The sequence below is a fragment of the Filobasidium floriforme genome (genome assembly GCF_021052385.1).
Source record: "Filobasidium floriforme strain CBS 6241 chromosome Unknown HD553scaffold_25, whole genome shotgun sequence".
NCBI lineage: Eukaryota > Fungi > Basidiomycota > Tremellomycetes > Filobasidiales > Filobasidiaceae > Filobasidium > Filobasidium floriforme.
The window spans coordinates 225,572-252,486 of NW_025763646.1; the positions used below are offsets into that span (position 1 = coordinate 225,572).

The 26,915-nt window shown below is 52.9% G+C and overlaps 10 protein-coding genes across 10 annotated transcripts; 6 read left to right on the plus strand and 4 right to left on the minus strand.

The window, feature by feature from the left end:
- Nucleotides 1-195: 195 nt before the first annotated feature.
- On the plus strand, nt 196-3,149 carry HD553DRAFT_318690 (uncharacterized protein). The gene is made up of 4 exons (XM_046180915.1): nt 196-1,130; nt 1,191-2,360; nt 2,422-2,866; nt 2,953-3,149. The coding sequence occupies exons 1-3, from the start codon at nt 270-272 to the stop codon at nt 2,839-2,841; spliced, it is 2,451 nt and encodes an 816-aa protein (XP_046033339.1). The 5' UTR covers nt 196-269; the 3' UTR covers nt 2,842-2,866; nt 2,953-3,149.
- A 116-nt stretch (nt 3,150-3,265) lies between these two features.
- On the plus strand, nt 3,266-5,456 carry HD553DRAFT_300755 (aminotransferase). The gene is made up of 7 exons (XM_046178642.1): nt 3,266-3,537; nt 3,605-3,804; nt 3,876-3,993; nt 4,062-4,165; nt 4,231-4,753; nt 4,826-5,028; nt 5,110-5,456. The coding sequence occupies exons 1-7, from the start codon at nt 3,451-3,453 to the stop codon at nt 5,252-5,254; spliced, it is 1,380 nt and encodes a 459-aa protein (XP_046033340.1). The 5' UTR covers nt 3,266-3,450; the 3' UTR covers nt 5,255-5,456.
- A 10-nt stretch (nt 5,457-5,466) lies between these two features.
- On the plus strand, nt 5,467-8,977 carry HD553DRAFT_134356 (uncharacterized protein). Its single transcript, XM_046176614.1, has 9 exons — nt 5,467-5,718; nt 5,778-6,051; nt 6,111-6,830; nt 6,901-7,376; nt 7,435-8,073; nt 8,142-8,249; nt 8,308-8,577; nt 8,642-8,689; nt 8,760-8,977. Exons 1-9 carry the CDS (start codon nt 5,635-5,637, stop codon nt 8,841-8,843), a joined length of 2,703 nt encoding a protein of 900 aa, XP_046033341.1. The 5' UTR covers nt 5,467-5,634; the 3' UTR covers nt 8,844-8,977.
- Nucleotides 8,877-12,085, plus strand: HD553DRAFT_134471 (uncharacterized protein). The gene is made up of 11 exons (XM_046176615.1): nt 8,877-9,500; nt 9,557-9,806; nt 9,871-9,924; nt 9,983-10,232; nt 10,293-10,341; nt 10,409-10,444; nt 10,520-10,598; nt 10,655-10,691; nt 10,755-11,000; nt 11,069-11,772; nt 11,833-12,085. The coding sequence occupies exons 1-11, from the start codon at nt 9,112-9,114 to the stop codon at nt 11,920-11,922; spliced, it is 2,184 nt and encodes a 727-aa protein (XP_046033342.1). The 5' UTR covers nt 8,877-9,111; the 3' UTR covers nt 11,923-12,085.
- HD553DRAFT_134331 (uncharacterized protein) lies at nt 11,883-14,574 on the minus strand. Its single transcript, XM_046176613.1, has 14 exons — nt 14,136-14,574; nt 13,936-14,071; nt 13,815-13,873; nt 13,495-13,745; nt 13,285-13,429; nt 13,154-13,220; nt 13,015-13,085; nt 12,937-12,953; nt 12,783-12,885; nt 12,667-12,726; nt 12,540-12,607; nt 12,381-12,474; nt 12,203-12,318; nt 11,883-12,143 (listed from the first exon to the last, which is right to left on the minus strand). Exons 1-14 carry the CDS (start codon nt 14,338-14,340, stop codon nt 11,934-11,936), a joined length of 1,602 nt encoding a protein of 533 aa, XP_046033343.1. The 5' UTR covers nt 14,341-14,574; the 3' UTR covers nt 11,883-11,933.
- On the minus strand, nt 14,575-18,127 carry HD553DRAFT_134293 (uncharacterized protein). The gene is made up of 4 exons (XM_046176612.1): nt 17,455-18,127; nt 16,324-17,384; nt 14,995-16,255; nt 14,575-14,922 (listed from the first exon to the last, which is right to left on the minus strand). The coding sequence occupies exons 1-4, from the start codon at nt 17,900-17,902 to the stop codon at nt 14,810-14,812; spliced, it is 2,883 nt and encodes a 960-aa protein (XP_046033344.1). The 5' UTR covers nt 17,903-18,127; the 3' UTR covers nt 14,575-14,809.
- A 2,199-nt stretch (nt 18,128-20,326) lies between these two features.
- HD553DRAFT_318703 (putative peroxisome organization and biogenesis-related protein) lies at nt 20,327-22,205 on the minus strand. Its single transcript, XM_046180916.1, has 7 exons — nt 22,032-22,205; nt 21,817-21,946; nt 21,686-21,749; nt 21,476-21,616; nt 21,194-21,403; nt 20,986-21,096; nt 20,327-20,873 (listed from the first exon to the last, which is right to left on the minus strand). Exons 1-7 carry the CDS (start codon nt 22,119-22,121, stop codon nt 20,801-20,803), a joined length of 819 nt encoding a protein of 272 aa, XP_046033345.1. The 5' UTR covers nt 22,122-22,205; the 3' UTR covers nt 20,327-20,800.
- Nucleotides 22,206-22,426: 221 nt separating this feature from the next.
- On the plus strand, nt 22,427-23,107 carry HD553DRAFT_337318 (uncharacterized protein; the record flags this gene model as incomplete). The annotated part of the gene is made up of 3 exons (XM_046182276.1): nt 22,427-22,670; nt 22,735-22,993; nt 23,071-23,107. Exons 1-3 carry the CDS (start codon nt 22,637-22,639, stop codon nt 23,105-23,107), a joined length of 330 nt encoding a protein of 109 aa, XP_046033346.1. The 5' UTR covers nt 22,427-22,636.
- Nucleotides 23,108-23,667: 560 nt separating this feature from the next.
- Nucleotides 23,668-25,915, plus strand: HD553DRAFT_318705 (uncharacterized protein). Its single transcript, XM_046180917.1, has 8 exons — nt 23,668-24,137; nt 24,236-24,430; nt 24,535-24,837; nt 24,931-24,975; nt 25,038-25,240; nt 25,316-25,416; nt 25,513-25,584; nt 25,661-25,915. Exons 1-8 carry the CDS (start codon nt 23,901-23,903, stop codon nt 25,828-25,830), a joined length of 1,326 nt encoding a protein of 441 aa, XP_046033347.1. The 5' UTR covers nt 23,668-23,900; the 3' UTR covers nt 25,831-25,915.
- HD553DRAFT_134537 (putative endoplasmic reticulum protein) lies at nt 25,889-26,832 on the minus strand. Its single transcript, XM_046176616.1, has 3 exons — nt 26,534-26,832; nt 26,446-26,461; nt 25,889-26,368 (listed from the first exon to the last, which is right to left on the minus strand). Exons 1-3 carry the CDS (start codon nt 26,795-26,797, stop codon nt 26,055-26,057), a joined length of 594 nt encoding a protein of 197 aa, XP_046033348.1. The 5' UTR covers nt 26,798-26,832; the 3' UTR covers nt 25,889-26,054.
- Nucleotides 26,833-26,915: the final 83 nt, after the last annotated feature.

A 26,915-nucleotide genomic window follows, 5' to 3' on the forward strand; every position in this document is an offset into this window, starting at 1 on the left:
TTTTGTATTCGCAAGTTGGTTACGTTGCTCAAACAGCTCCTGGCTGACGCAAAAAATGGCGCCTTGCCGAAGTCGAAGTGAAACACGGTCGGGAGTTCTACAAATAGCGAACCGCGGATTACAAAACCCCCCAACTTGGCACCTAGGGGTTCACACACACAATCAGCTCGTGATGTCGATGGACCGATGATCGATGAATCTTTTATCTTGACGTATGACGGATCGCAACCTTCTTCCTGATTCCTGATGCTGTGTACCGCAGCGTAATCATGGCCGACGGTTCCACCCTTCCAGCCACGTCGGGAAAAGCATCCAATCGGCATGGCTTCATATACAGGGTGATCAGACGAGACGTGACGCCAGAAGATCGAACTCGGGACAAGGGCGATAGAAGGTACAGGACGCTACATGCATATACTCGAAATCGAAAGGATGGGATTGCCAGACCGGATTCTACGTACAGCACGTACGAGGCACGTTATCCCTTGGACAAAGTCGATGAGGTCGAAGAAGCAGGGCTAGGTCCAGAGCCCCTTGAGCCATGGGAAAGGCTCGTAGACGGCGCGGTTGTCGCAGCGGATGATGACCCGAATATCCCGTATACCGATTTCGACTCTCTAGACTCGTACGATGATATACTCGATCTGGAAAGAATAGAAGTGCTGTCATGTCGGAACAAGCTCGACCCCAAAATGTTGGACTTGATCCTGGACCCCTTGTTCATGTCTGAAGAGGCATGGCGAACCCAGATAGAGATCCGTGAGGGTATTGTCGCCGACATGAAGGATGAGAACACCCCGCTAGGCAAGATTGTCTCCTCGATTGCAGGCTTCGAGAATTCAGGCAGAGGATCCGGCGCGGAACTTCGAAGCCATCTCGTCGAGTTTGCCAATGCGGTAGCAATGCGCTTTGCTGGATCACCTCAAGAAAGCACCGAGCAGCATGGTGGTGGAACTTTCCAGTCGGGCAATTCCTTCAGATACTTCGGGTACGACATGGCAAACAAGGTGTATATCGGTTTCCACGATGTGGAAAGCTCTGGATTTGAAGACGTCTCTTTCGGCGAAGTCAAGGTCAGCATGGCAGCAGACCTGAAGGACTCCTTGCTAGGACGTGTTCTGGTGCAACTAGTAAGCGTTGATGTAATGGAATGAATGGGAGCGACACCAACTGTCAAGCGATATGTGCAGCGCAGAACACTCCAAAAACGAGAGGTTGTCGGCCGTGCTTTCTTCTTCACGCTCTGCGGCCCGGTCCTTAGATTATGGCATGCCGATTGCATCCAATACGGCACGTCAGCTGGCTACTCGTTCGCGAACCGCGAAGACTACGGGAAGATCGTGGACATCGTTGCTTTCTTGAGCGGGCCCGCCCATTCACTATTCGAACAATGGAAACCTCCGCGAGCGGATTCAGCAATCGCCATAAGATCAATAGATGGCAATCTGCATCGTTACAAAGTGGTCGAGATCGAACAGGTCTCCTTGACAAGCCAGATCTGGGGACCAAGAACTGCGGTTTGGGTGGCTACGGTCGAGCCGCTGTCTCAAGGTTGCTTTTTACCTCCGAACGGTCAGGAAATGCGACTGGTGATCAAGAGCACGTGGATCGAGAAACATCTGCATAGGCATGAGCTCGATGTTCTGCATTGGATACAGGACCAAAAGGAGTCGCTGGTGCCGGAACCAGAGCTTGAGCCGAACTTGCCTCTACCGATCGGCTTCGTCCAGGGCGAGACGGAAGGCGGAATAGACATCCAAGATTGGTCCGCTAGTGCTGATCAGACACGTATGTCCATCATCGCGACGTTCTCGGTGCCCGCTGTCCCGCTCGAGAAGGATATCGATGTCCATACGTTGTTCTCTATTTACCGGAATCTTTTCGAAACCTTGGACCTTCTGTCGCGATGTGGAGTGCATTACCGGGATCTAAACACGGGCAATATACTACGAACCATTGCTCACGGTCCTCAACAGTGTGTGCTAGTCGATTTCGGACACGCTCGAATTTTGAGATCACGGAGAGGTCGGCTCGAGGACATCAAGCGGCCCCCCGAGCCTTGGGAGGTCAATCGGGATGATTATCGGTCGGCGAATGAATACTTTATGTGTAGGCGGATACACAAAATGTCGCTGCTCCTAGAACATCACGACGCCTACGTCAAAGACTACGCAGGCCTTAAGAAGCGCATCGAAGAGAGAATGCTTACAGCTGATGAGGCAGATGTCGAGAGGTTACAAGGGCGGTTAGCAAAGATGAACGCAAACATCGCATCGCAGCTTGAAGAACTCGAGAAGGCGTCGTATAATCATCGCTACGTCGATGATTGGGAGTCTGCGATCTACATGATGTTGTACCAAGTGAGTGCAGTGTCCCGATCGTACCGCCTTCAACGTGTTGGCTGAGTTAGTTGTAACCCAGCGTTATAACTGCAAGGGTGTCAGATCCGGCCTGGAAGATTTGGAGAAGATACATGAGCTCGTTCGCAAGGAACGATTCTGGTCCAAGGGCATCAACAGAGTGAGGATTATGCCCTCCCTTTCACATATGTGTGTGAGCTGCACTGACCGTCTTGGACGAATTGTCAGGCCTACGAAATCATGGCTCCCTATGACCTCACTACAGAAGACATCCATCAACAGATTGACGCCTGTCAAGTGGCTCTACTTGAATCTGAAAACGCCAAAGATGATCCTAGTACGCAGCCACAGGACGCAGGACCGTCGGACGGATGGAGGGATCCTCGAGAAGCGCAGTGTTTCAAGACTATTATCAGCCAAATGCGCGAAGCTGAACGCGAATTTGAGGCCGATGCAGCACGAGCTCGCTTGGCATCGATGAGCTTGACTGACATCAAAGCTTAGCGGTGAGCATTGTGGGATTTCTGGTGGATTCGCTGCGAATGCATCATTGACATGTGACCGATGGCTATCCCCTGACGGCGCTTCTCAGGACTCCAAGCGACAACGCCTGACTGGAATTTTCCGTCAATCTCACGACTCAACGCATTGTTACGCCTATTGTCGTATTCGTCCTATCCGGCAACATCGCCGTACCATCTTTGTCTAATGGTCATCGGCTTCGCTATCAGTATTTCAGTGTAGTAACTCGGTCGAGTCGACATATATGATACAGTCTAGCATGTCCTGCATCTTCAGAGTTCCGGCCGAGAGATCATCTCCTCTTCCGCTTCGATTGCGTAAGCCGCGAACGGTGACATCGGTCAGACCCGACCCGATCGGCCGAAGAATCGGGATCCCGAAGAGTCCTAGCCAGCCATTGCAGCTCAAAATCGAGTCACCACCCATCCTTGTTGGGCCCGATAACTTGGTGCAACCTCTCGACCTCGTTCGACAAGATATTCCTCTGTGCACCCTAAACCTAGCTAGCTATCTAATAGCTCCTGAGCATAGCCTTAATTTCAAGCAGCAAGCAGACTTCCGCACCATAATGACTCAGGGCTCAGAAATTGTTATTACCGGGACGACCGACTTGTCGGGCAAATATGTTGCAGACCACAAACTTCGGATCTTGGACGTGAGCTAGAGCAAGGTGTCATACGCAAAGCGGACCTCGTTCTGATACGATGTTTCCTCTGCCATAGCCTTCCAAGCTCAAGGTGACCAAGACCCAAAACCCAAAGTCTCTGCCAGAGGACATGAAATTTGTCTGGGGAGCTACCTTCACGGACCACATGCTCATATGTCAGCATGATCCCGAGATCGGATGGCTAGACCCGGAAATCAGACCTTACGGACCTCTTCAGCTGGATCCTGCCAGTACTTGTCTCCATTATGCGCCAGCGTATGTCATGGGAAGCGTTCGGAAGCGTATGGTTGGCAGGCTCGATCTGATCAAGTGGTCTTTTTCTTTAGTCTGTTCGAAGGGATGAAAGCTTATCGGACCAGCCAACCCGGCTCGAAACCCCTGCTCTTCAGGCCAGATATGAACATGGCTCGAATGCGACGCAGTGCCGATCGGGTACAGCTGCCGGTGAATTGCGTTTTATGCTCGGATATACTCATGTTCACACTGAGCTCACCGACGTTCTTTCTACCCAGGACTTTGACGCTGAAGCCATGATCGAGCTCATCCGTCAGCTTGTCAAACTGGACGAGCATCTCATCCCCCCTCCTCCCAATGCGCTATACATCCGGCCTACGATGTTCGTCCCAGCTTGCGAAGCAGAACGAAACACGGAACTGATTACGATGCTGTATACTTCTACAGGATCGGAACACGACCCACCTTGGGAGTTGCTCCTTCTACCCACGCCATGATTTATGTCATCCTCTCCCCGGTCGGACCTTTCTTCCCGACGAAAAACACTGCCGGTCCACCCCTCCCCATCCCTTCTGTCGAGAACGTTGCTTTCAGTAACGGATCCTCGTCCGAGCCGACCGACTCTGCGAACCACCTCAATGGGACCAACAGTACCATTGAGTGGCAGGCCAACTTTGATACTATCTCGCTGCTCGCGACTACCTCTGCTATCAGGGCTTGGCCGGGCGGAGTTGGAGAGTACAAGTTGGCGGGAAACTATGCTCCCTGCTTCAAACCTCAGAAGGCGGCTTTGGCAAAAGGATACCAGCAGAACCTGTGGTGTCTCGAGGACAAGGAAGGGGTCATGAAAGTCACCGAGTGTGGGCAGATGAACTTCATGGTCGTTCTCGAGAAGAAGAGGGAAGGAAACGTTGTCGAGGTCGAACTCGCTACCCCCAACCTTGATGGTACCATCTTGCCAGGCGTGACGGTGAGGATTCCAAGAACTTGTCATTCACCGTCGACCTGACTGCTGAAACAACTTGCTTATCTTTGCGAATAGCGAGACTCGATCTTAACCTTGTTCCGCGCACACGCTGATGCCAAGACTGACTCGGACCGATTGCCTCACCTCTCCTCCGACTTCCGGTTGACCGTCTCTGAGAGACCCATCTCGCTTGAAGAGCTCGTCCAGGCTTCTCAGGAAGGCAAGATCCTCGAGGCGTTCGGTACGGGAACGGCGGCGGTCTTGTGTCCTGTCAAGAGGTTCGTTCCAGCTCTTTCGCTATGACGTTATTATCATACGCTTACTGATATTGGATCATATTTCGGATATAATACCGACAGGATCGGACTGGAAGATGGACGACCTGACATGGAAATCCCGACCTACTCGGGCGGTCTAGGACCCTTGGCGCGGGCCGTCTTTGAACGTGTCTCTGAGATCCAGGAGGGCAAGGTGCCTGGGCATCAGTGGATCGTTGAGATCTAATATCGTTGAGATCTAATGCAGGACGTTCTAGATAACAAGTGATGGGCTGCTGCCATATAGAGGTCGTAAATTGCATGGCGTTTAATAATGTCATACCGATGTCAAATGAAAGCCCGGGTCGGGGACCGGCCGACTGCGCCCACGCGAGCTCGACCCGCCGAGCTGAAGGGTCATACATGGCCAAGAATCGTGTTGCTTGCTCAAGTCGAATCGCTTGTTCTTTCATATCCACATTCCTCGATACAAACGTAGTATACGGGCCTTGACATACTTGGATCGAGAAGCTTGAACTTGCCAGGTCGAAATCTGTGGACATGAGCTAGAAGCGTGGTTGGGAAAGCGAATACCTGCCCTCTGACCGATTGACTGACAACCTCAACATGTTCTCGATTTCGGGCATCGGGAAACAGCTTAAGTCTGCTGCAGAAAACTTTGAACAGGCCGGGCATGCTCTCCAAGCAAGGGTAAGCCTTCAACCTTGTTTAACATCTGCAGTCTGACTTGAGCTTGGTTCGTCATCTAGGCCGCACAGCAGCAGCAGCAACAGCAGCAGTCTCCTGCTACGCCTTCATCAGGGTCGGCCAAGAATAAGAAGCTCGAGCCCGATGCATCTTCGACTCGATCTTCAGGAGAATCGAGCAGACCTCCAGCTCAAGGCAATGCGCTGGCTAGTCGTTTGAGCTCGCTTATGGCGGCCAAGGCAGCTAGAGGGGCAGCTCTGGAACGCAGTGCATCCCAAGCGTCGACCGATCCTGCAAAAGACAACAGCAAGGGAGTGATCAAGAAGGCAGATCTAGGTCGGTGCTCGACGTGGAAGACTTGATACTCCGGTGGATTGACATCCTTCTGTTATCAGCTAAACTAGACCCCGCCGACATACCTCTTCCACCATCCCCCGATCTGCGACCTAGCGACATTCCGCTTCCAGCAACTCCCCAATCAGCAACTGCAACCCTTTTGTCACCAGAGCTCAAGCCGAGTGGAAGCACGTCACTATTCAACACCCCTCGCAATCTCGTATCCAAGCTTCCCAGCATCGCTAGGGCATCTACACCCACTGCGGCCGCGCCGGCGGGAGATGCGGGAAAGAGGGTCGATTCCGATCGAGACTTGTTCAGTCTTGGGTTGAGTGGAGCCGTCACACCGGCTGTGGATGGAGCTGGCAATGAGACTCCGGGGCACACGATGGCGGACACGGAAGCGCTCCTGGCACAAGTAGATGAACAGACGAAACCGTTATCCGAGGGTGAAGACCCTGATGATGGTACCCCAAAGGACATCGTCGAGAATGGCACCGTTCCGGCTACTGAGGCTGCTCCTAAGTCCGTAGAAGAACTCGTCAAATCAGAGGTGGAAATCGAAGATGTCTCCACCCTGTCGCGTGAAGAATTGGAGGAGAAATACAAGGCTCTTTCGCAAAAAGCTAATAAAGCCGACGTCATCCTCAAGAGCACTTCACCGCTGCTCAACGAGGGGATCGCCGATGCAGATGCTCTCGAAGGTTGGGTGAAGATGATAAGCGGAAAGGCAGAGATGGGTCCGACGGAGATTAAGAGATTGAATGACAAGCTGGCTCGTAAGTAGACGACCTGTGGTCGAACAAGGCACGGCTGGTCAAAAGCTGACAGCTGGATCTGCTGATACAGTACAAGAGTCGAGGATCGAAGAGCTGAGGGATACGCACAGGATGGAGCAAGCTTCGTCGACTGCGATGATTGAATCTCTTCGGGATCAGGTTGCCAAGAATGAGACTTCCCTTTCGTCACAGGCCTCAACAGCACTACAAGTTGCTCAACTCCGAGCAGACCTCGCTGCTTCTCAGGCTCAACACAAGGAAGCAGACGAGAAGTTGACGAAGGCTGTCAATTTGCTCAAGACTGTCAGGACCAAGTTGGTGACCGTGCAAAGGGATCGGGAGGACGTGTCGAAAGCTCTTGACGAGGAAAAGAGGGAGAGGACGAAGTTGGTGGACACTCTGGAAAAACTCCGAGCTGAAAAGGAACGCGAAGTCCAGTCGCTTCGACAGGCATATGAGAAGGAGACTCAAGGATTGAAGGAGAAGGCTGCCCGTGAAAGTTTAGCTGAAAAGCGCAAATGGGAACTGGAGATCATTACAACGAAGGTTAGTCATCCGTCAATTTCCTTCATTAGGTGCTTGATCACCCAAATCTTTGCTACAGGCAACGCATGCAAAAGATTTGGCTAGCAAATCGAAGCATCTCAACACCCTGACCGACAGTATCAAAGAGCTCAATGAGGAGAAAAGGCGCCAATTCGAGTTGTTGCAGAGCCGTCAAGAGGAGATTGAGACCGCCACTGCCGCTAAGGAAGTATCTGAAGCAAGATTGAAGGAGATCGCTCTAGAAGCCAAAGAAGCACAGGAACGAGCGACGCTAGCGGAGGATGCTTTAGCTGATGCTCAACGGAGACTGAGCGATGCACAGGCCAATCAGAGAGCGGTTTCGCAGTCGACGGCCGGAAATGACTCTGCTGCTTCCCTTGCCAAGGCTCGAGACCAAGCGGAAGCCCGACTCAAAGACTTGAAGTACGAGGTGACAAAGCTGGAACGCGAACGGATCGATATGGAGGAAGAGCACGGTCGGCAACTTCGTTCACAACGATCAGAGATGGAGAGATTCAGGGGTTTATTAAGCGATAAAGAGAAGGAGGCTGCAGCTATCGCTTCAGACATGAAAGACGCCCTGGACCGTGTCAGAGTGCTGGAGAGGGAAAAAGAAACCTTGTCCATGGATCTGGACGATATCGCGGCGACTCTGCGAACGACGCGGGAAGCTCAAGCCAAAGCCAGCGACGGAGAGGTGCGAGTTGTATCGATTCCTGCCCCTGACCCAAAATTTTCTGACGAAACGCAATGTGATTCTGGTAGACCTCGGTCAAACAGGAGACTGATCTCCTCCGCGAAGAGATCTCGAGATTGTCTAGCGAGGCTGAAGACGCAAAGCAAATGGTCATACAGGCCAAGGCAATCAACAGGGTACGTCCGTGGCTACAAGAAAAGTGCGAAGGATGGCTGACTGAGCCAATCTGAATAGAATCTGCGAGAGGAGATGCGACGTCTACAGTCATCTGTACAGCTGTTGGAACGACAGCGAAATCCTGGCGTTGGATATTGGTCCGCCGGTGGTGCCAATCAAAACACCAGAACGGCCGCGGATTTACCAGCAGATGCACGGACTAGCATCGATTCGACGAAGCGAGTCGGCAAGGATAGCCAGCCTCCAACACCCATAGTCCGGGAAGTCAGTTCACCTGCTCCTACAGAATCGGCACCGAGAAATGAGGAGGAAGAAGTCAATTTAGAAGTATGCCCTCGCTCTCCTTTCAACGAGACCCGTATACACCGCTGAGCTCCCTATTGCACGATAGTATCTACGAAACGTAATCTTACAATTCCTCGAGAACAAGGAGATGCGAGTGAGTATATCTTGGATTGGGTCAGAAGGGGGAACGCTGGAGCCTTGTTTGATCAATTCTTGCATTACAGCCCAACCTTGTGCGGGTCCTATCTGTTATTCTCCGGTTCACGCCTCAGGAACTTCGCCGGCTCAATGCCAAGCTCTCATCATGACGAAACGTTTTGTCACGAATCGCGCCCTAGACGACCGTTGTACCGCCATATGCTTACCGCGCGACAAGGCATGTTTCATACCTGACAGCCCCGTATCCACCCCTACGGTTGCCAAAGGAAGGCGTACGTGCATGGCGTTCTGTAAGATCGCCCCCTCCTCATACATAAGACACTTGAAAGGGCTTGCTAGAGCTCGTTCGGCTGATACGGTCGGCAAGGCTAGAATCGATCCAATAGCGTAGGCGAAGTAATAGCAGACACCGCAAGAATGCCAATCCCTTCTGATTCGGAAGCTTCCACGACTGACGACGAGGGTCTCTTCGATACTGTGACTGAGATTGGTCTCGATAAATGGCACAGATTGCCAGGCGAATTCGACCTCTTCAAAGGGGATGGGCGACCCGACACCAAATTCCTTGCAATCGGAGATGCCAAACTGCCAGTCTTTGACGAGCTTACATCATGGATGAAGCGGTCAAACAAGCCGCCTCCGGATGAAATCTTTCGGGATCGTTCGGGGTTCCATCCCGAAGATGCTGAGAAAAACTATATGGTCGCTGAGAAGAGGTTCAATATGGACATTCCAGTCCCTGGGGTTCAAGCAGATCTTGAAGATCGCGAGTTTTACGATCGTTGGGCAGAGACGTTGGATTTTCGGTGAGAGGACCGGTTTGCCAGATGTACGGTACATTTCTGACCTAGCCTTTGCCCAGCTGGAATCACGACTTTGCAGATCTACGTCTGCGCCGAACCAAAAGCCACGGTTGGAAGTGGAGACTCATACGGATCCGGCCTGATGGCTCAATTGTCGTCTGTCCCTTCATAAAGCCGGCCCAAAGACCATTCCGGGAGCGAGGACAAAAGTCGACTGATGTCTCACGGAATCGTGTACATCCGCATGCTCTTTTAGACACGATGAGGGCGCAAGCCCAATCGCGCTGGAAGGGTATGCCCATCACCGATGTGAGTGCTGCAGCCTGGGCGCCATGATGTCGCGCGCACAACAGGCTGATCACCGGGTCAATAGAAAGAAGAACAAGAGGACAGGGCCGCTTTAAACCACTTGCGTTACATAGAAGGGGTGAGTCTCTTCGGTTAGGTCACGTCACCTGGCCCTAACGCCTTTTTTTCCGAAACAGCTGAAGAATAATTACGGATTCTTGGGAGAGATGCTCTGTGGCATGGCGGCAGATACCGGCTCTGGCGTCAGAATCTTGGTGATAGGCTTTCTGGCCGTTTTCACCTTGCTATTTTGCTACGGCCCGCCCACATTGCTACCTTACCTGTCGGAATTCGTGACGGCGGTCCTCCCGTTGCAAGCGACCCTGAGAGGTATCCTGACGTCTGCCAATGACATGAATCGTGTGCCGGGTGATCCGTACACAGAAGGTAAGCCGAGTACAAGCTCGTCGATGGCATGTTCTGTTGCCTACTGAAAGATCTGGTTAGGCAACGTTCGACAATGGCTTCTCTACTGGCCTTTCTATCAATTTCTCAGGTGAAGTTTGTCGAAAGTCGTGGCGCACCTAACTCCTGCTCATCGCCATCTTCTATCGCTGTGACAGATTCGTTCAAGGCTGGGTCTATCTAGTGCGCCCAAAGTAAGTCGATCCTCGCCACCACACCACAGCTGTAACTCTTCGCTGATTGAGATTCCCTGCCGCCATCGATCAAAGCTGGTACAGGGTAATATGCGGTTGGAGAACCCTACTATGTTTGTGCTGCACCAGTCCATTCTTTGGCGACCGCTCGATTGTAAGTAGTCTTCCACCTGGAAAAGGCAGTGTGACTGATCGTTCACGGCGACAAAGCATCCTGCCGACGCCAAAGAAAGTGATTATCGTCTACGTGAGTTACTTCATTGAAGCAAGCGCTCAAGACTGCAACAAGCTGACCGGTCTGGCGATCCAGTAACACGAATCTGGAGGGACCGTGGCGAGAGAATGGCCGAAGAAGTGGCCGCGTTTCAGGCGCAGAAAGTGTTGGCGACAGTCAAAGGAGGCAAGAGTCCGCAATCGGGACGAAAACACAACGGGGGTACCCGATTCTCACCGTTCGAGCACGCACAAATGCTCTTGAACGAAGCGAGAATGCTTCACGGTTTGATCGAAGAAACGTGGCGGGGCGGAGAGATAGCGACGAGAAAGATGGCATCTGGCAAGTCGTATTCTACTTGATTGCAAGTCTGCTCTACTCGTACGCTAAGACTTCGATCACATCATTAGCTACAAGTGGGACAAGCCTGCGTGAAGCAATTCACAATCTCACTAAAGTCATGGACGTTGGCAAGGATCTTGCAAGGGCGGACCCCAAAAAGCAGGAGGAATTCGAACAGCGCTGTAAAGAGCTGGAACGTGCGATCGGAAAGACATATACCGGAACTCGATCTCAAGCCGGAGCAGAAGCATTTCGTACCCATCTCAAACATCTTTACCAGGCGTCTGATGAGAGTATCTCACAATACCTGCATGCCCTCTCTATTGAGCGCGGGGTCGTTAATTCGCGCAGGAACGGTGCCAACAAGGCGTGGTCCAACAAGGACCTTCGTGAACATCATAGTATGACTCAACGCAGGGAGGTCGTTGATCACAACGACGAGACAAAAGTTCTGGTCGAGGCCGAAAAGCCATTCTACGATCCGGAATATTCCTACGACCCTCAGAAATCGCTTTCTGGACTCACGCGCCAACTCAAGGACGATTTCCGTCGAGCTGTCAGCGGCGATATGACGAAACGCAACGAGTTCATAAACGATCCTGCCAAGAAGCAAAAGATCCACGAACAAATGCGAAACGCTGGTTATGGCGGGCAAGGCTTCGACAGTCGTCAGCCCTGGAACCCTGCCAAATTCGCTCCGAATGCGGCGTTCAGTGAGGACATGTCGAGCCTTATCGCGGAAGAGAGGCGTCATCCCGGAACGGGCCTTATTGTATGTGGACTTCATACTCACGTCCTGTCATTACAACGCTTACAACCTGCTCGTTTATAGCAACGTCCTGGAATTGGAGCTGCTCCCGACGCGATACATATGTTCAACAAACTTACTCCGGAGCAACGTATGAGGGGAATGAACTACTAAGATCTGTATGATCATGTAGAAGGCTTGACGTCCTTTATCTTGCTTTCGTTTGCGCCCGACGCTTCTGCATCCCTTGGTACTACCCGAAAGAAATCCTTGACTGAAGCTTTCTGGTTTGGATCGACTGACTTGGCTTTGGCACTGCTCTTGCTTTCACTAGCTTTCTTCCGCGGCGCGTTCTCGTCGATTCCCATTGCTACGATCAATTTTTCGAATTCATCCTGTCGAGCTCATCGATTTAGCCCAGCACCCATTCCAGTTGTAGTTCAGGCTGTCTTACCTTGTGTATGATGCCTCCGGTGGCTTCTTTGTGTCCTCTAGCGAAGTCATCCCCGACGCGTTCTCGAAAGCCCTCTACCGAATCGCCGTACTCTTTTAGAAGCGCAATCAGGTTGGCTATTGAGGTAAATCATTGGTCACCATCCCGGCTCAATACATTCAGCAGACCCGTGACTCACGTCGCTCTTCGTCCGGCAAGTGTCGTAGACCCGAAGATACTCTACAGGAGAACGACACCTTCGTCGGATCAGGGTTGAATCCTGTATTTGCGCACTGAGATCGACGGGATGAATACCAGCTCCAGATCGGTCTCGAGCAGATGGGAACGAAGTACGAACCATGGTCATGAGCATCGTCTTTGCATTGCGTAGTGTTCCGGCCCATCGGGTCGCAATGACAGGATGGACTGTATAGGTCCATATTAGCAAGTATATATCTCATAACCTGTGATCGCATCAGGCTCACTTTGAAACCCGCTGTCAACGCGTAGTAACGCAACTCGACCATCCGCAGAAAAACGAGGGGCTGCATTGTCCTCGTCAGCCGAGGTTTTTGGACATTCGACTTGATGTCCCACTTACGGACTCGCGCCCATTTTTCGATCTCGTCATTGACATCCAGGCGACAAAGCTTGAGCCATGCATTCAGAGCGACTTCTTTCGGTTCCGATGCTGCTAGCAAGATCTGTTTACACGATATCAATAAGGGACTAAAGCGATTTAGCGGTCCACTCACATCCCAAGCTTTCTTCACTGTGGATGCGATCAGAAGCTCAGTATACGATAGGGTTGAGACTGGCTAGCGTAGACTGACCGTTGTACTCCGCTGTCCGTCTTGGTGCGTTGACAGCACCTACGGCATCCGCAATCGTCTTGCCCCCATATCTACACGTCCAATTAGGAGCATTAACATGGGAGCTCATTCACACCTGATCACGCGTTTCTCTAATCACCTTCGGGAACACACCGCGATATGCGCCGGCCATGGCGCCTGCCCCCATTTTGTCCCCGTACCAAGATCTAGAATCACTTTCAATTTAGCTTATCTGGATCTATCTATTGTGCGGCGCGAAGAAGAGCTCACCGCCGATGTATCCCATGAGAGCAGCCCAGTCACAGGCTTCTTGAACGTTCGAGTGAAGAGGTAGACATGTCATATATGTCAAAAGGGATGTCGTGGCGATCGGCGAGGTATGGCACGCTGTGAGGACCACAGCATCGGGTGGAAACTGTTCAAACCGATCTGCCAGTTGAGATTTCCTCACTCGCTAACGGAGACCGAACCCAGACTGACCTCCTCCGATTGATGGTGATCGATCAGCAGAAGAGCCTTTCCTCCATCCGGCAAATTCCCGACAATCTTGCCTGGCCGGCTTCCTTGGTCCAGGACGACCACCCTCTCAATCCCATTCTCATCTACCATCCGTTCCATGGCGTTCACTTCGGCTTCCGAATGTACGTTGGTACCCTTTGATAGGACGTGGACATAGATGTGGTCGGCTGGTAAACCTAGAAGTTCGAGCGTCTTGTGCAGAACGTATCCCGCTGCAATCAACGATATCATTGTCCGTCAGCAACTTGGTAGATTCTGCTGCTTGGTGAGCGATAGCTTACCTGAGAGACCATCTGCATCCTTGTCCGGAACAAGCAAGACCTTCCGCTTGTTAGCAGCACTGCCCTCATACCGTCTCTTAGCTTCCTGTTCGTTTGTCCGCGCTCGATGTTGCTATCTTACATGTCCTTGATGAACTCCTGAGCCGCCTTGATGGCTGGTCTCGGTGCTGGCCAGTCTAGCCATTCGTCTCCGAACTCTTCTGCAGCGGTTTTGGGAACTGGGCCGGGGACTGGCGAGACTTTGGTCCTCTTCCTAGCTGAAACATAGTACCGATCATCACTCGATAGTTCTGGTGGGTTGATCGGCAGGAAATGACTTACGTGTTGTTGACTTTTGAGTACTCTTAGCCTTGGAAGCGGTCCTTGGACTGACAGGTTTGATCTCCTCGACCTCTGGACTGCTTGAGAAAGATCGTTTTGGCATCCGGATAGTTGTCATTTCGAGAATGTAGTGAAAGGCCCGTTTGGCTGGAGTCTGGTAGCGAAGTCGATACGTTCTTGGCAGGACCCTTGCGACGAGGAGCATGTGATCTGCCTCTCGGTGCAGAAGTGATAGTGTCGGTAACGAGACGAACAGGTCTTGACAAGCTTGAATGGTTCAACTTCTGATAAGATGCATACAAGTTGGCAATTAGCAACACCAAGGAACATGAGGTCGGGCTTTGTTACCAAGGGCGATCGAGATCTTAAAGAGGCGTGACGTCATCATCAGAATCATCAGGCCCTCCCCTTGATGCAGAATCAAATCATCATCGTTGTTACTATGGTGTGAAAGACGAATTACAAGGTCGATTTCGGTTGGAGAGAACAAAAGGTACACGGAGTGTACAGCACGTCTATAGAGTCTATTAGCACATTGACGTATGCGCGATTGGTATGGAGGAGACCGCGTAGCAAGTAGGATAGAACGAAAAGTCAAAGTGTAGGGGCGGGGATGATGGCTCCGGCCGAAGGAGTGGTGGTGCTGGCGAGAAACGATTTCAGGAAGGTGGCAATTAGAAGGTGGCCCAAGTGAGGGATGTCGAGAAGCGTTGCTGTTCGTCGCGACCGCTGTCGTTTGACTCGTCATCGTGTTCTGTAGCAAGGGGTTTCGCTTTGAATCGGAAGTCTATCAATGAATGGATTCGATCAGCATCAATCGTCAAGGCAAAGTAGATCGGCGATTGGCAACAAGACGTACCTCCATCAACAACCAGCTTGGTCCTGCCACGCTTCATTTCCTCTTCGTCATCGTCGAGCTCCCTATCCGGATCAAAGGTCTCCCGATCGTAACCCCAAGCCGAAGGCACCCATTCCCGATCCGGAGTCAGGACCCCCGCGCTGCTGTTGGTATTCGTCGACGTCCCATTCTGACCGGCGCCTTGCAATTTCTGATGGATATGGTCGAGCGGTCCCATACCAAGAGGCGGCATGTTCTGGATCGTAAGCTGATTGCGCGACCTCGATCGCGAGCTGTCTCGAGAGGATGATTCGTTGGGTGATCGACCTGGTCCTACGAGACTACCGAGGGTCAAGAGGCTGGATTGGGAGTAGACCTGAGGGGTATACGGGCTCGAAGGGGAGGTGACTGGTTTGTGTGCCAGCGGATAGCTGGCCAAGATGCCCGAGACGGTCGTGTTCGGTTCTTCGCCAGGAAGATGAGCCATCCCGGGAGGTGGCATGGCAGGGAAGTAGCTATTGCGATTCGTTCCCTCGGCGGGCGAACACGAGTTGGGGTTCATCGCCTCCACTGTGGGAGAAAAGACCTTTCTGGCCGAGCTGAGGGAAGCCTGCCTGCTCAACGCCGTCCCGGATCTACTCTGAGCGCGAGATCCGGTCGTCGTGCGGACCCTGGGTTTGCTGTGTCGGAATGAAGCCCTAGGCGAGACGTTGGCGCTGTTGATCACGTAGCCCTCGGAAGACGGTTTGGGTGGACTGCGAGACAGGGGTGTCGCCGGCGCGGAGAACATCCGTCGAGGCGGAGCCCGGTTCATGGCCGAAGAGACTTTTCGCTGCTGTTTCCTAGCTTGATACTCTTCAAACGTCTCCTTGCCATCGTCGTCCGAATCATCCGAGTCTTCCTCGTCCGTGCTGGGAAGCTCAGCGCTGGCCTCCTTGTTGGTCAAGACGAGAGGGCGAGTTTTGACGCCCTTGGCAGCAGCTCTTCGAGCGAGAAGCTTCTCCGGATGTGCAACCTTCTCAAAGCAGGTCGCGCAGACCCGACTTCGTGCGACACCACCTGTAAACCTGCTAGCTAAGGCGACAAGGTTGATGGTTGATGACTGATTCGACCGGCTGTCCTCGTCGTCGTATTCAACAGGAGGATAGTAAAGAGGTAGAGCGTATGCTGAGTGGACGTCGCAGAAGATACCGCCGCAGTATCGACAGTGATGTTTGCGGACGCGCAGGTTGAATTCGGTTTGACAAGAGATATAGTCGCAGATGGTAGAGAGGTGATCGGGCTGTGTTGAAATCGATGTCGAATCAGCTCACAAGTTAAGAAGGTTTAGCCTGCACGATGCGAACTCACCTTCCACAAGTCGCGGTGCACAGCACGTCCCATGGCGTTCCTGGGCATCCCATCAGCGTCCATCTCGCTAGGAGCAATGCTGCTGGTAACGGAGGGACGTCGGCTCCCAGCAGGGGTAGAAGGTGTCGACGACTCCCCCTTGCCAATCATTCCCGACAACCTCCTGCCCATATCCGAGACCATCCTTGCCTTCTGACCGAGGTTTCCAGGGAATCCTTTGATAAACGCTCCGAAATCGGAACCATTGCTATCTTTGCGTGGGTTCTCTTCGTCGGCCGAGCTAGAGATGATGGTCGGGATAGAGACATTGCTGTCGTTGTTATCTTTTTCGGTGCCAGTCACAGTGCCATCTTGATTTCGATTTCGAAACTCGGCGGTCGTAGGCGTCTTGAGGCTGCCGTCAGTATCAGTGCTCGTCATCGTCGACTCGCGACTCCCAGCCGTCTCAGTACTCGTTCTCAACCTTCCCATTGTCTCGCTGGCTAGCTGTCGTGGGGACCCTCCCGACCCGCTGCTGCGACGTACGATCACCGCCGCCTTAATCTCCCCAGTCTCGCTATCATCCCCGTCGTCATATGAACGGGTCTGCAGGTCAACCGTCATGGGTGCAGCTCCGATCCCGCTCGCGGCGAACATGGCAGCCAACGCCCGTTCCTTTTCCAACTTGACCTCGGGAGGCGTCGGGGTCTTGAGGTCATCCTCGTCTTCCTCGACGATCAAGCCGGGTTGACGACCCTGAGGTACGGTGACCAAGGTGGAGTACGAGGTCCGCCTTCGCTCGCCCGATGATCCCGACCCACCGCTGTCACAGCTACCGGAAGCGCTCCCTGACCGAGCCGGGACAACGAGATGAGCAGGGGTACGCTTGACGGCAAAGGAGAGGGCGGATCGTTGGCTGGTGGACGAGGTAGAACCGGAAGGAGGAGACAAGCTGGAGCCGACATTTCGTTGAGCTTGAGCTTGTTGAGAAGAGGAGGCAACCGTGTTGGAAGAGGCAGTATACCAAGAGGCGGGTGATGTTGCCTGAGCGATTTGGCTCTCGGCTTGTGCTCGCTTGGCAGCTGGTGATGTGAAAGAAGATTGGAACGATTAGACAACGTAACCGGAGCTTGAAGCCTTGCTATAACTCACCTTCAATCCTCTCCCTCTCCTCTCTGATGGCTTTCCTCCGTCTAAGATCCTCCTTGCTACCGGGTTGAGGCTGTACAAGAGGCTTCCCGTTCGGGCCAAGCGGTCCGTTGAATGGCAGACCTCGATTTGAAGCGACGGGGACTCCGCCAATAGCATTCTCGTTGACTGATGGGTTTGTCGGTGCGAGCTGAGTCTGGGTTTGTAGCTCCGCTCCGAGGTAGACATTCTGGTTGGCTGCGTTTGGGGGTGGGGGTGCAGTTCTTGTAGCAAGAGGAGGTTGTCCAGCAGCGTAGTTGCCATTGTTGGTGGGTGCGGCAGGGTATTCATGTTGCTGTTGTTGATGTTGACCAGTCAAGGTGACATCGTGCGGGTTCTTGCCGATAGAGATCTGTCTACGGCGTTGCATGAGCGCTGCCTGACGATCAGCGAGCATGTCCTGGACATTCATATTGGTCGACGACGGGTTGACGTGGCAAGGCAATCGCAATCTCGATCGATTGGGATCCGTGATCGATCGATGGTGATGGTCGTCGGGTCCTTTCAGGGTCCAGGGTCGAGAAGGCGATGAAGGGCGTGTGCTGGAGGGGATTGGAGATGTGATTCCGAGGTGTAAAGGAAGGTGAAGCGAGGCGGATGTCACGCAAAGGAGGTGGATGTTGATGGGTAAGATGGAGGCTTGAAGGGGGTCGTTGGCTATTTCTATGTGTTTTGAATCAAGAGGAATTGGGGTCGACGGCAACAGCGAACCATCAGCTATCAGTCGACCGACCAAACAAGGGTGCTACGCTTATTATATATCGATTGAATATGATATACCGCAACTCACCCGATCAGCCCGGCGGCACTCTCTCCCGTTTCTTTCTTTCTTTCCAGGATCCAAGCGATCCGAAGTCGTGTCGTGTGTGTCGTGCAAGACAACGTCACGACAGCCCGAGCTTCGGTCAGAAGGCGACAACTGCTAGGAGGTGGGTCCTTTGGGATACGGGATTGATGGATAGCGTGTTGTAGAGTAGCGATCGAAGAGTTAAAGGATGTTTCAAAAGCTTGTCCTATGTCGTTTGAAACTTCTTCGCGTCGACGAGTCGAATAGGCGAGTTGTGGACGTGGTGGTGAAGGGGGTCCTTTCCTGTGACGTATCCGATGGGATCCCTTTATATCTTTTCGTCACCCACGGAGAAATCCACCCACAATCCTATCAAAGGGGCGTGTTTCGAGCGAGGCCGGCGGAGAAGACGGGTTTCTTGGTGATCGAATGGGGGTCCCGCACAGCCAAGTGTTTTGCACGGTATGGGTCACGAGCGCCGATCCACCAACAACCTAATGTGTAGGTCCGTGCGTCGTCGCTCGCCGGGATATTTCTCGTAGAACCTCGAAGCTCGAGGGCAAGACACCGCAGATCGTGCGACCCTCCTTGTCGTCGAGTGCGTAAACGTCCCGATTTCAGAGGATCAGCGTGGGTTGTTGATACGACCGGTCGATGCGATAGCCGGTGTGCACGGGCCTCTTGATCGACGTTCGAGGGTAAGACGACGGGAGAGAGCGATCGTGGCTTTGTTTCTGGAATCTCTGGCCTTCTAAACCGATCGCGTGGTGCGATATCTCGATCAAGAACCTCTGGATCCCGAGCTTCCAATCAGTCAAGCTTTCTCTTCCGAACCGGCGGGCCACCTGAGACTAACCCGAGCTCGGATCCACCCACGAGGAGCAACCCTTCTATTTCTGATGAAACGCACACCGGAACAACAGCTTCGTCCTCGTGCTGATGCCTTCCTTTGAAACCGGAACAGTTCCGTCTGATCCGGTAGGGTCGGTAGTCGGGAAAAGGATGAGCCCGGTGGATCGCGGCGAGGGGTGGGACAGCTTCTTCGTTGTTCGAAACTTTATCAATCTGATCAAAATCGTGACGAGCGTTCTGATGGCTGATGGATTGATGATGATGAAGATGATCGACGGATGGCGTTACAGCTGCGAGCGATGACGAACGTCCTCGTGGCGAGTATGTCCAGGTAATTTCTAGGTGGTCAAGCTTGCTGAGGAGACTCCTTTCTCCCTCGAACAGCTACTATTGCTATGGTGACGACCCTTCTCAAACCCGTCTACCAGGTGACAGAAGTGCAATCCAAGTCGTACGAGTGATCGTGTTTTGAAAGAGACTGTGCGTGCCAGGTCGATCGTCGTTCCTCGGAATGTGGATGAGCCCCTACAATCTATATCTCCGGCAAGGTGGTTCGCAGTTCCAGGTCGATCGGTCCCAGACGATGCGGGCTGCGCACTACTGCCTACTAACGCTGAAACTAGTGAATTCAAGGGGGATGTCGATCTTCCGGGGAACCCGAGGTGCGTCACTTCGAGAACTCGGCCGAGTCGTAGCTAGCTAGAATGGCAATGTCCAGCCGTACAGTATTGGTGGTACACAAACGAAACGTCGACCTCGATCCTCTGTTTGCCTCTTACGATCTAGCCTTCGATCGTCTACCTCAATGTTTGACACCTCCACCATATTCTCCGCACCACGCTTGCTCATCTGAACGTCGGGACGAATCACCTCGTCTTGAAATCGGAAACACCAAGAATTCGCTTGGACCCGGATCTGGTTATTATTCATCCGTTGATCATAACAGCCGGAGGTGCGAGGCCGGGGGGAAGGCGGGGGGAACGGGGCAAAGATACTCACTCCCCGATCGCGCCGCTCATCTTGAGCTTCGCATGGCCGCCTGTAGAAAGCCACCTTCGAGCACGCGGTCCATGCGTTGTGGTCGTGGCGAAGAGGTGAGTTTCGCAGTTCAGGCCCAAGGTTTTGGGACCGAACAAGATCCACTGGAATGCCTCGCGAAATGGCGGTATGTTTGCATGCCGATCCAGATCCGAGCGTTCCGTACTTGTTCCAGGATTTCAGGTCTCGACGTCGACTTCTCCTCCACATATGCAGATGGCAGATGTACATCTGGAAGACTTGTATGTGAGCACGTCCACTCACGGCTCGCCAATTTCCACTCTCGGCAGCTCGGTCAAGACGTTCATTTCGCCTGGAAGACCTCGCGATCACAGCCACCCTCCTGTCTCGGACGTGCTCGTACGACCACTTTGGCTCTCGTCTTAGCGAGATTGAACTGCTCCCGTCGACATGGAGATCGCCGCGCTCGGGAACTATTCGTCGAATGGAGCGGGATATATCTGGCAAGCGAGAGCGTGACTTTCACATTCTGGACGACAGACAGCAGACGAGAGAGACCATGTACCGTGACCGAGATCGCGATCGAAGTAAATCGCATTTGATCTAAGGTTCGAGTCTGTGTACAGTGTGTGGAGATGGTACGCGAAGCACGAGAGAGGGAGGACGATGGAATTACTTGGCCTTGCCCGGTAGACCGTTGACCTTGATCCATTGTTGTTGCAAGGCCATGTACGAGGTCGCAGCTCTGTGGACGACCATGCAAGAACGGAGAGCAGAGGGAAGGATGGACAATGCAGGAAGCGTTAGTCAAATATACTGGAGATGAAGCACGTCGATGGACGAAATGTTCGACTTACCCAAGAGCTCCGATGACCCCGTCGTTGAGAGTGGTGATTCCGAGATTGTTGGCGGGGAGCCAAAAGTCCATCGAGTCTTGGACGACTTGTGAGACGAGGGTCGCCCGTTCGCTATACAATACAGACACAGGCAACAGGCACCATCCGTAAACGTTCAGTACTCGCAGAGGGATCGTAGGATGTCAAGCCCAGAGACCGGACGACTCACGTGAGCAACCTCTTCCCCTCCTCCCTCCGCTGTCCCTCGTCCCCACCCTCCGGCCCGCCCTTCTCGCTGCTGGACGAGATCGAACGGCTGAGAGCCAACCTCCTCCCCTCGGCCCGTAGACGAACGAGAGATGCGACGGAGGAGACAAGAGAGGAGATGATCCCGTACATCCAGAACCGTTGAGAGATCTTGTTGATCCGAGAGTGTTTGCTTTGCAGTGAGAGGTTGTAACCAGGAGAATCAGCTCCACTTGATCGAGCCCGACTGAATCGAATTACTCACTCGGCGTTCAGTCGTAAGAACTTGACGCTCTGCAGCCAGACGATCATGTCGGTAGACAAGTACCCGGCGTAACATAGCTGACGGACGACCTGGGCAAAGGAAGCCAGAGGAGATGCCAGAGGGGTCAATGACCGGGAGCGGCTGAGAGAAGGGATCAACCGTTGGTCAGTCAAAATCTAGGCGACAAATCGATGTGCCGGTCGAGCTTACACCGGCGTATTGGCGGTATTGAGAGCTGACTGGAGGTGTTCCATGGGCTTGACGAGTCGGAGCACTATAGTGACAGAAACGGTTCTGTCAACTCCCTTTGATCAACTCTGGGAGATTCACTTCGGTCGCACTCTTTCTCCCGCTAGCAAGACCCGACTTGAGGCCGTCCCACCGCATAGCAGCCTCCTTGGCTGCAGGACCGCCTGAACGGAGGATGTACCATGCGATGAGACGAGAGGCGTATTGAATCAGACGGTAGACCTGTAAACGGGATTCGTGGAGATCATATCAGTTGCTACAGGATTGATATCGTCGGCCGAACCGGATACTGAGGATCTGAACATACCTTGTCCCTGCCGACGGTGGTGCTGAGGACCTTGAGGGATTGAGAGACCTTGGGGTGCAAGACCAGGTGGGCGAGGAGAGCTTGAGACATCGTGCGAAATGGAAACTAGACTTCGTGTAGCTTGTATCTCTGGTAATTCCGACTGAAGCTATCTCTGCGTTTTTCTGTCCGAGGTCTGATGTACCGATAACCACATATCAGCTATCTGTAGATCGACTCTCCAACCGGTTATCCGTGGACACCGGATGAGGAGGAGGAGGAGAGGGCAGCCGGATGTTATTTGCTTCCGCTGCATCGGGAACTCGTCCGGCGTTTCGTAACAAAAAGAGGGACCGTGACTTTTGGGAAGTCGAGCAACGTCGATCGTCCGTATTCGGCAGCTCCGAGATGAAGTTGGAGAAGGTTCCCTTCAACACTATTGTCCTCGGTCTGTGTGCTGACGTTGCGCAATGATCAGCGGGAAGCATGGGATGAGGCACCAGTCATATATAGCTCTCCAGTCGTCCGACTGCTTGGTTCGCAACACCTTCACCGCTTGAGAAGCGTCGACAAGGTATTCTCGACTCATTCAGACATCTCACTGGTAATATCATTGACATATCAGTATGAGCGAAGAAGAAAGGAAACCGGACGTGCAATGTGAGTTCCGTCCGACGATCAGCCCCACGCCATCGCTCGCGCTTACCTTTTCTCGACCACAAAGCCACCCCTCCCAAGAAGCGTAAACAACCTGCCGGCAATACCGACTCTCCTTCCCCTTCGAAACATAGAAAGACCCACGGGACCGGTCAACTGCCTCCACCAGGTTTCACCGGTACCGTGCTCCCTGCGAACCATCCCACGGTTATCTACGAGATCCTGGAAAGGGCCATCGAGGAAGCTACCCCGGAACATAGGAAGATCGTCGCTGAGAGGTATGGGATCGAGGCGAAGACGTTACATTATGCTTGGAGGACTATTAAGTGGGTCGGATCTCGTCTCGATATGGGGTTTGGGCGGGCTGACAAGCTGACAGCTGTTTGGAGGGGTGGTTTGATAGGAAGAACGCTCTGAACGCGTTTAAAGGGGGGCTTTAGTTGGTAATTTTGTGAAGAGACGTTCACGAACCGTGGAGCTCGACTCGGCAAAGGATACTTGGGCGATGGCGGATGAAATCTGTACCTATACGATACGACTCGAACGACATAAAACGTTGTCGAACTTGATCACGAAGCGGAGTCCGATACCTGTGCACAATCTGACTATACAACAGTCCCCTCATTTGAGTCGATCGACACCTTTGATTGTGTGTATATCGGTCGCCTTCGGCTGCAATCCCCGTTATAAGTGGAATTTCCCACTCCCCACGAAATTACATCTGGATCTTTTCATCCGCCCTGGATGATGCTCGACGTAGAACTATGGACATGACAGCCTGTTTGGCTACGCCTCGCTCATCGCTCACGGCCATCATGGTAAGGACAGTTGTGGTTCGATGGCACGGGCGCCGCGGGCGAAAAGGCGGAGGGAAACGGGAGCAAAAGTGATCGCGCGGAGATACGAACGGGTTGCCGGAGGAGGAGAGCGGGCAGGGCATATCATATCGTCAGCAACCACTGACTGTCGACAAGATACCAGTTACCAGATCGTCTTCACGGCCACCTCTCTTCCTAGACCGAGAAGAGCGGCCAACCCTTCTCTCACACAATCCTGATCGTTCAGTAGGAACCGGCGACACAAAGTACATATACAGGATGGCGATTCATATACAGTTTCAGTTGCGCTCGAACCTCAACTTGGGCAACTCGACAGAACAGCGAGCAACAGGACAGCCACCACCACATTCATCGCCTTTACGATCACAAGAACGAATACGATTGACCTGACATCATGTCGCACATCTCTGCAACCACGAAAGACCCTGCTCACTTTGAATCCGACCTGGAACTCAAATCCAACACCCTTCAGCCTCGTCCCGATGTACCCCTCCCACAACATCCACTCAAGAAAAAGGCCATACAGACCTTGCTCGCAGCTGGAACTCTGACGATGATCGTCATCTGGGCCAACGTGCTGTGGCTGTTCGGGTCGCTCTACAACGCGCACAGCTATGTGCATCGACTAGAGGTGAGTGACATAGCTTTCTACCGTCCTTCTTCGCTTGACCTCGATGACTTACGATAAGGAAATCTTTCCTGCTCATATATTCCATTGAAAACTTACAGGTCTTGGTGGTCGACTTTGACGGGGGTTTGATCGGATCCGCCTTGACAACCTCTATTCAGAGCATCGCCGCTCGGCCAGGTGTTCCTACATTTACCTTCTTGTCGGCCCGAGAGACGAGTTTGGAACAAGTCCGAGACAAAGTATGGCATGGGGACGTATGGGCTGCGGTCTGGGCGAACGCTGGTCAGACAGAAGTAAGTCTGTCGTAGCGAGCTCTTCTCTCAATCCCGTTCCGCTCATCGTCTCCTATCTCATTGTATTATTTTTTTGGCTCATCAACCATACGTCATCGAATCAGGCCTTCAACAGCTACCTGACTACCAACGCCTCATCCACATCTGGGGCGACGCCTTCATACGATCCTTCGGCGGCATACACCTATACCGGTCTCCAGACCCGTTACTTTACAGTCTGGTCATCCTATGTGCTGCCCGTTCTCCTGGAGGCGACCGGTACGGCAGGTGGGATCGTCAACACTGCGTTACAATCCGTCTACCGCGACCGAAGCGGTTTCGATGGTGCGAGGAGGAGCGTACTGGCCAATCCTACCGGGGCGACTTTCGAGAATGTTTCGCCGATGCCGTTTACGGTTAGGGTATTGGTAAGTCATCCGATCTGGAACTTTAGTGGAAGTGGAATCTGACTGATTGGTGTGGACTTGCGCTTCTCTTGTCTTCTTCGTTCGCTCGGTTAGTTGAATACCGTCGGTGTCGTCATCATCATCTTGTTCCAGTTCTTCGTGAGTCTACATATGCGAATCTCTCATGGATGTCCGTGTGCTCACCTTGTATCTACTTTCAGTTCCTCATGGGTCAGAACGGGATCTTTACCGGGATGGGACTGTACCGAAACACTTCGACAAAGACGCTCTTGACGCTCAAATACCCTATCAAGATCGTCTGGACCTTGTTAACAAGCCTGAGCGTGGCGGGTCTCTGTCAGGTGTTCGACGAGGGGTATAGGTTAGGCGGGAAGAATTTCATCGCGTTATGGGCTGTAGTTTGGTGGGTCGCATCGAAGGTCGAGATATGCGCAAGGGGAACGATCGACTGACTTGCGGATGATTGAACTATGTGCAGGGTGTTCGCGTTGATTAGTTATTCGACGGTCGCCTTCCTCTTGGCGGTCATCCCGCTGAGCTTTCTGACGAACTTTATCTTGACTTTGATCATGACGTCGGGTGAGCACTAAACTATTCGATGATGGCAATGTCGCATGGAGATCGAGTCGCGCTTACGTTTTACGTCTTTGTGGCGGACAATTGTGTTTCTGTCAGTCGCTGCGACCGTATTCCCCATCGATGTCCAGAACGTATTTTATCGGATCTCCTACATTTATCCTTCACATGGTGCGTTTAAATCTTCCGTACTCGCTCCTAGAGTTCCCGCGTCGCAGTACAGCTCACATGTCGACGTCTTTCGTAGCCTACTGGCAAGTCGCCATGACGATCTACGGCCGAGGTTCATACAACCGTCTTTACATCTACTTGCCGGTATTGGCTACGTGGCTTATCGTCGGGGAGATAGTGTACTGTCTGGGCGCTGTCGTCTTAGCTAGGAAGTCGAGAAAGCCGGTGTCAGAGGAGGGTCATTGATAAACGGGTAACTCTGTATCGTATAACAAACGACTGTGTACCTATCGCTACCGCTAGAAGTATAGTAATAGACCCGATACACGTTTGTCCAAACAAGTGTCGGCTTCTTTCGGCGCTGCCTTTCACTGCTCGCGAGTGTCAGCATGGTCATGGTTCGCATTCAAATGGCATATCGTCAATCCTCGACCGGACCGACTGTACAAATCATTCCGTTTCCACTTTCACTAATCGTCGTCCTCCCCCCTGTTACCCATCTGCGACTCGTCCTCCCTCTTCCTCCAGTCCATCCAACTACCCGCGTAGTTCCTCACGTTCCTATAACCCGCCTCCTGGGCCTCCTGACAGGCCGTAGCGCTCCTCTTTCCCGATCGACAGTAAAAGATCATCTTCTGCTCAGGTAGGGGTTTGTGGAACATGTGTTCCTTGACAAAGGAGCCGGCGTCGTAGTTGGAGGAGAGGTGTTTCTTAAGGGTCGACAGGGGGAGGGAAACGGAAGAGGGGATGGCTCCGAGGGCGACTTCGTCGGGTTCACGGACGTCTTTTGGAGGCGGAGGCGAAGGGGTGAAGTCAGTGTGGATTCTGGATTACCGGTTGTTGAACGACAATGATGCTTACCAACAATCAGGACGTCCTGTCGATTCGAGGAGAGGTACATAAGCTTTCTGATCCCTCACATTTGTACAAAGCACCTTAAATCACTCACATCGCTGGGCTGCTCGGTAATAGGCTTGAGCTCCTCGTACGAGACGATAGGAGGCCCCCAAGGTTTATCGGTCGACTTGAACCTGATCCCAGAAGCTACCGAAGACTTGGAAACGGCAGGAGAGATCCGGCTGACAGTCGGAGTCCTGGTCGAGGCGAGAAGAGAGAGGTGTCGAGCGGCTTGAGGGGCGACTCGGATGGTCCTCGAGGGGACCGGTCGGAGGAGGGCTTTCGAGATCGCGTTTCGTGCAGAGTTGACAGACATGATGTAATGATTGATCAGGTTGATAAAAGTTTCCTACAGGTTGCTCTGATCCGACAAGGTGTAAAGATGAGCAGTCAGACATCAGTAGAGTCAGGTCGACCCGTGACCCCCCTCCCCT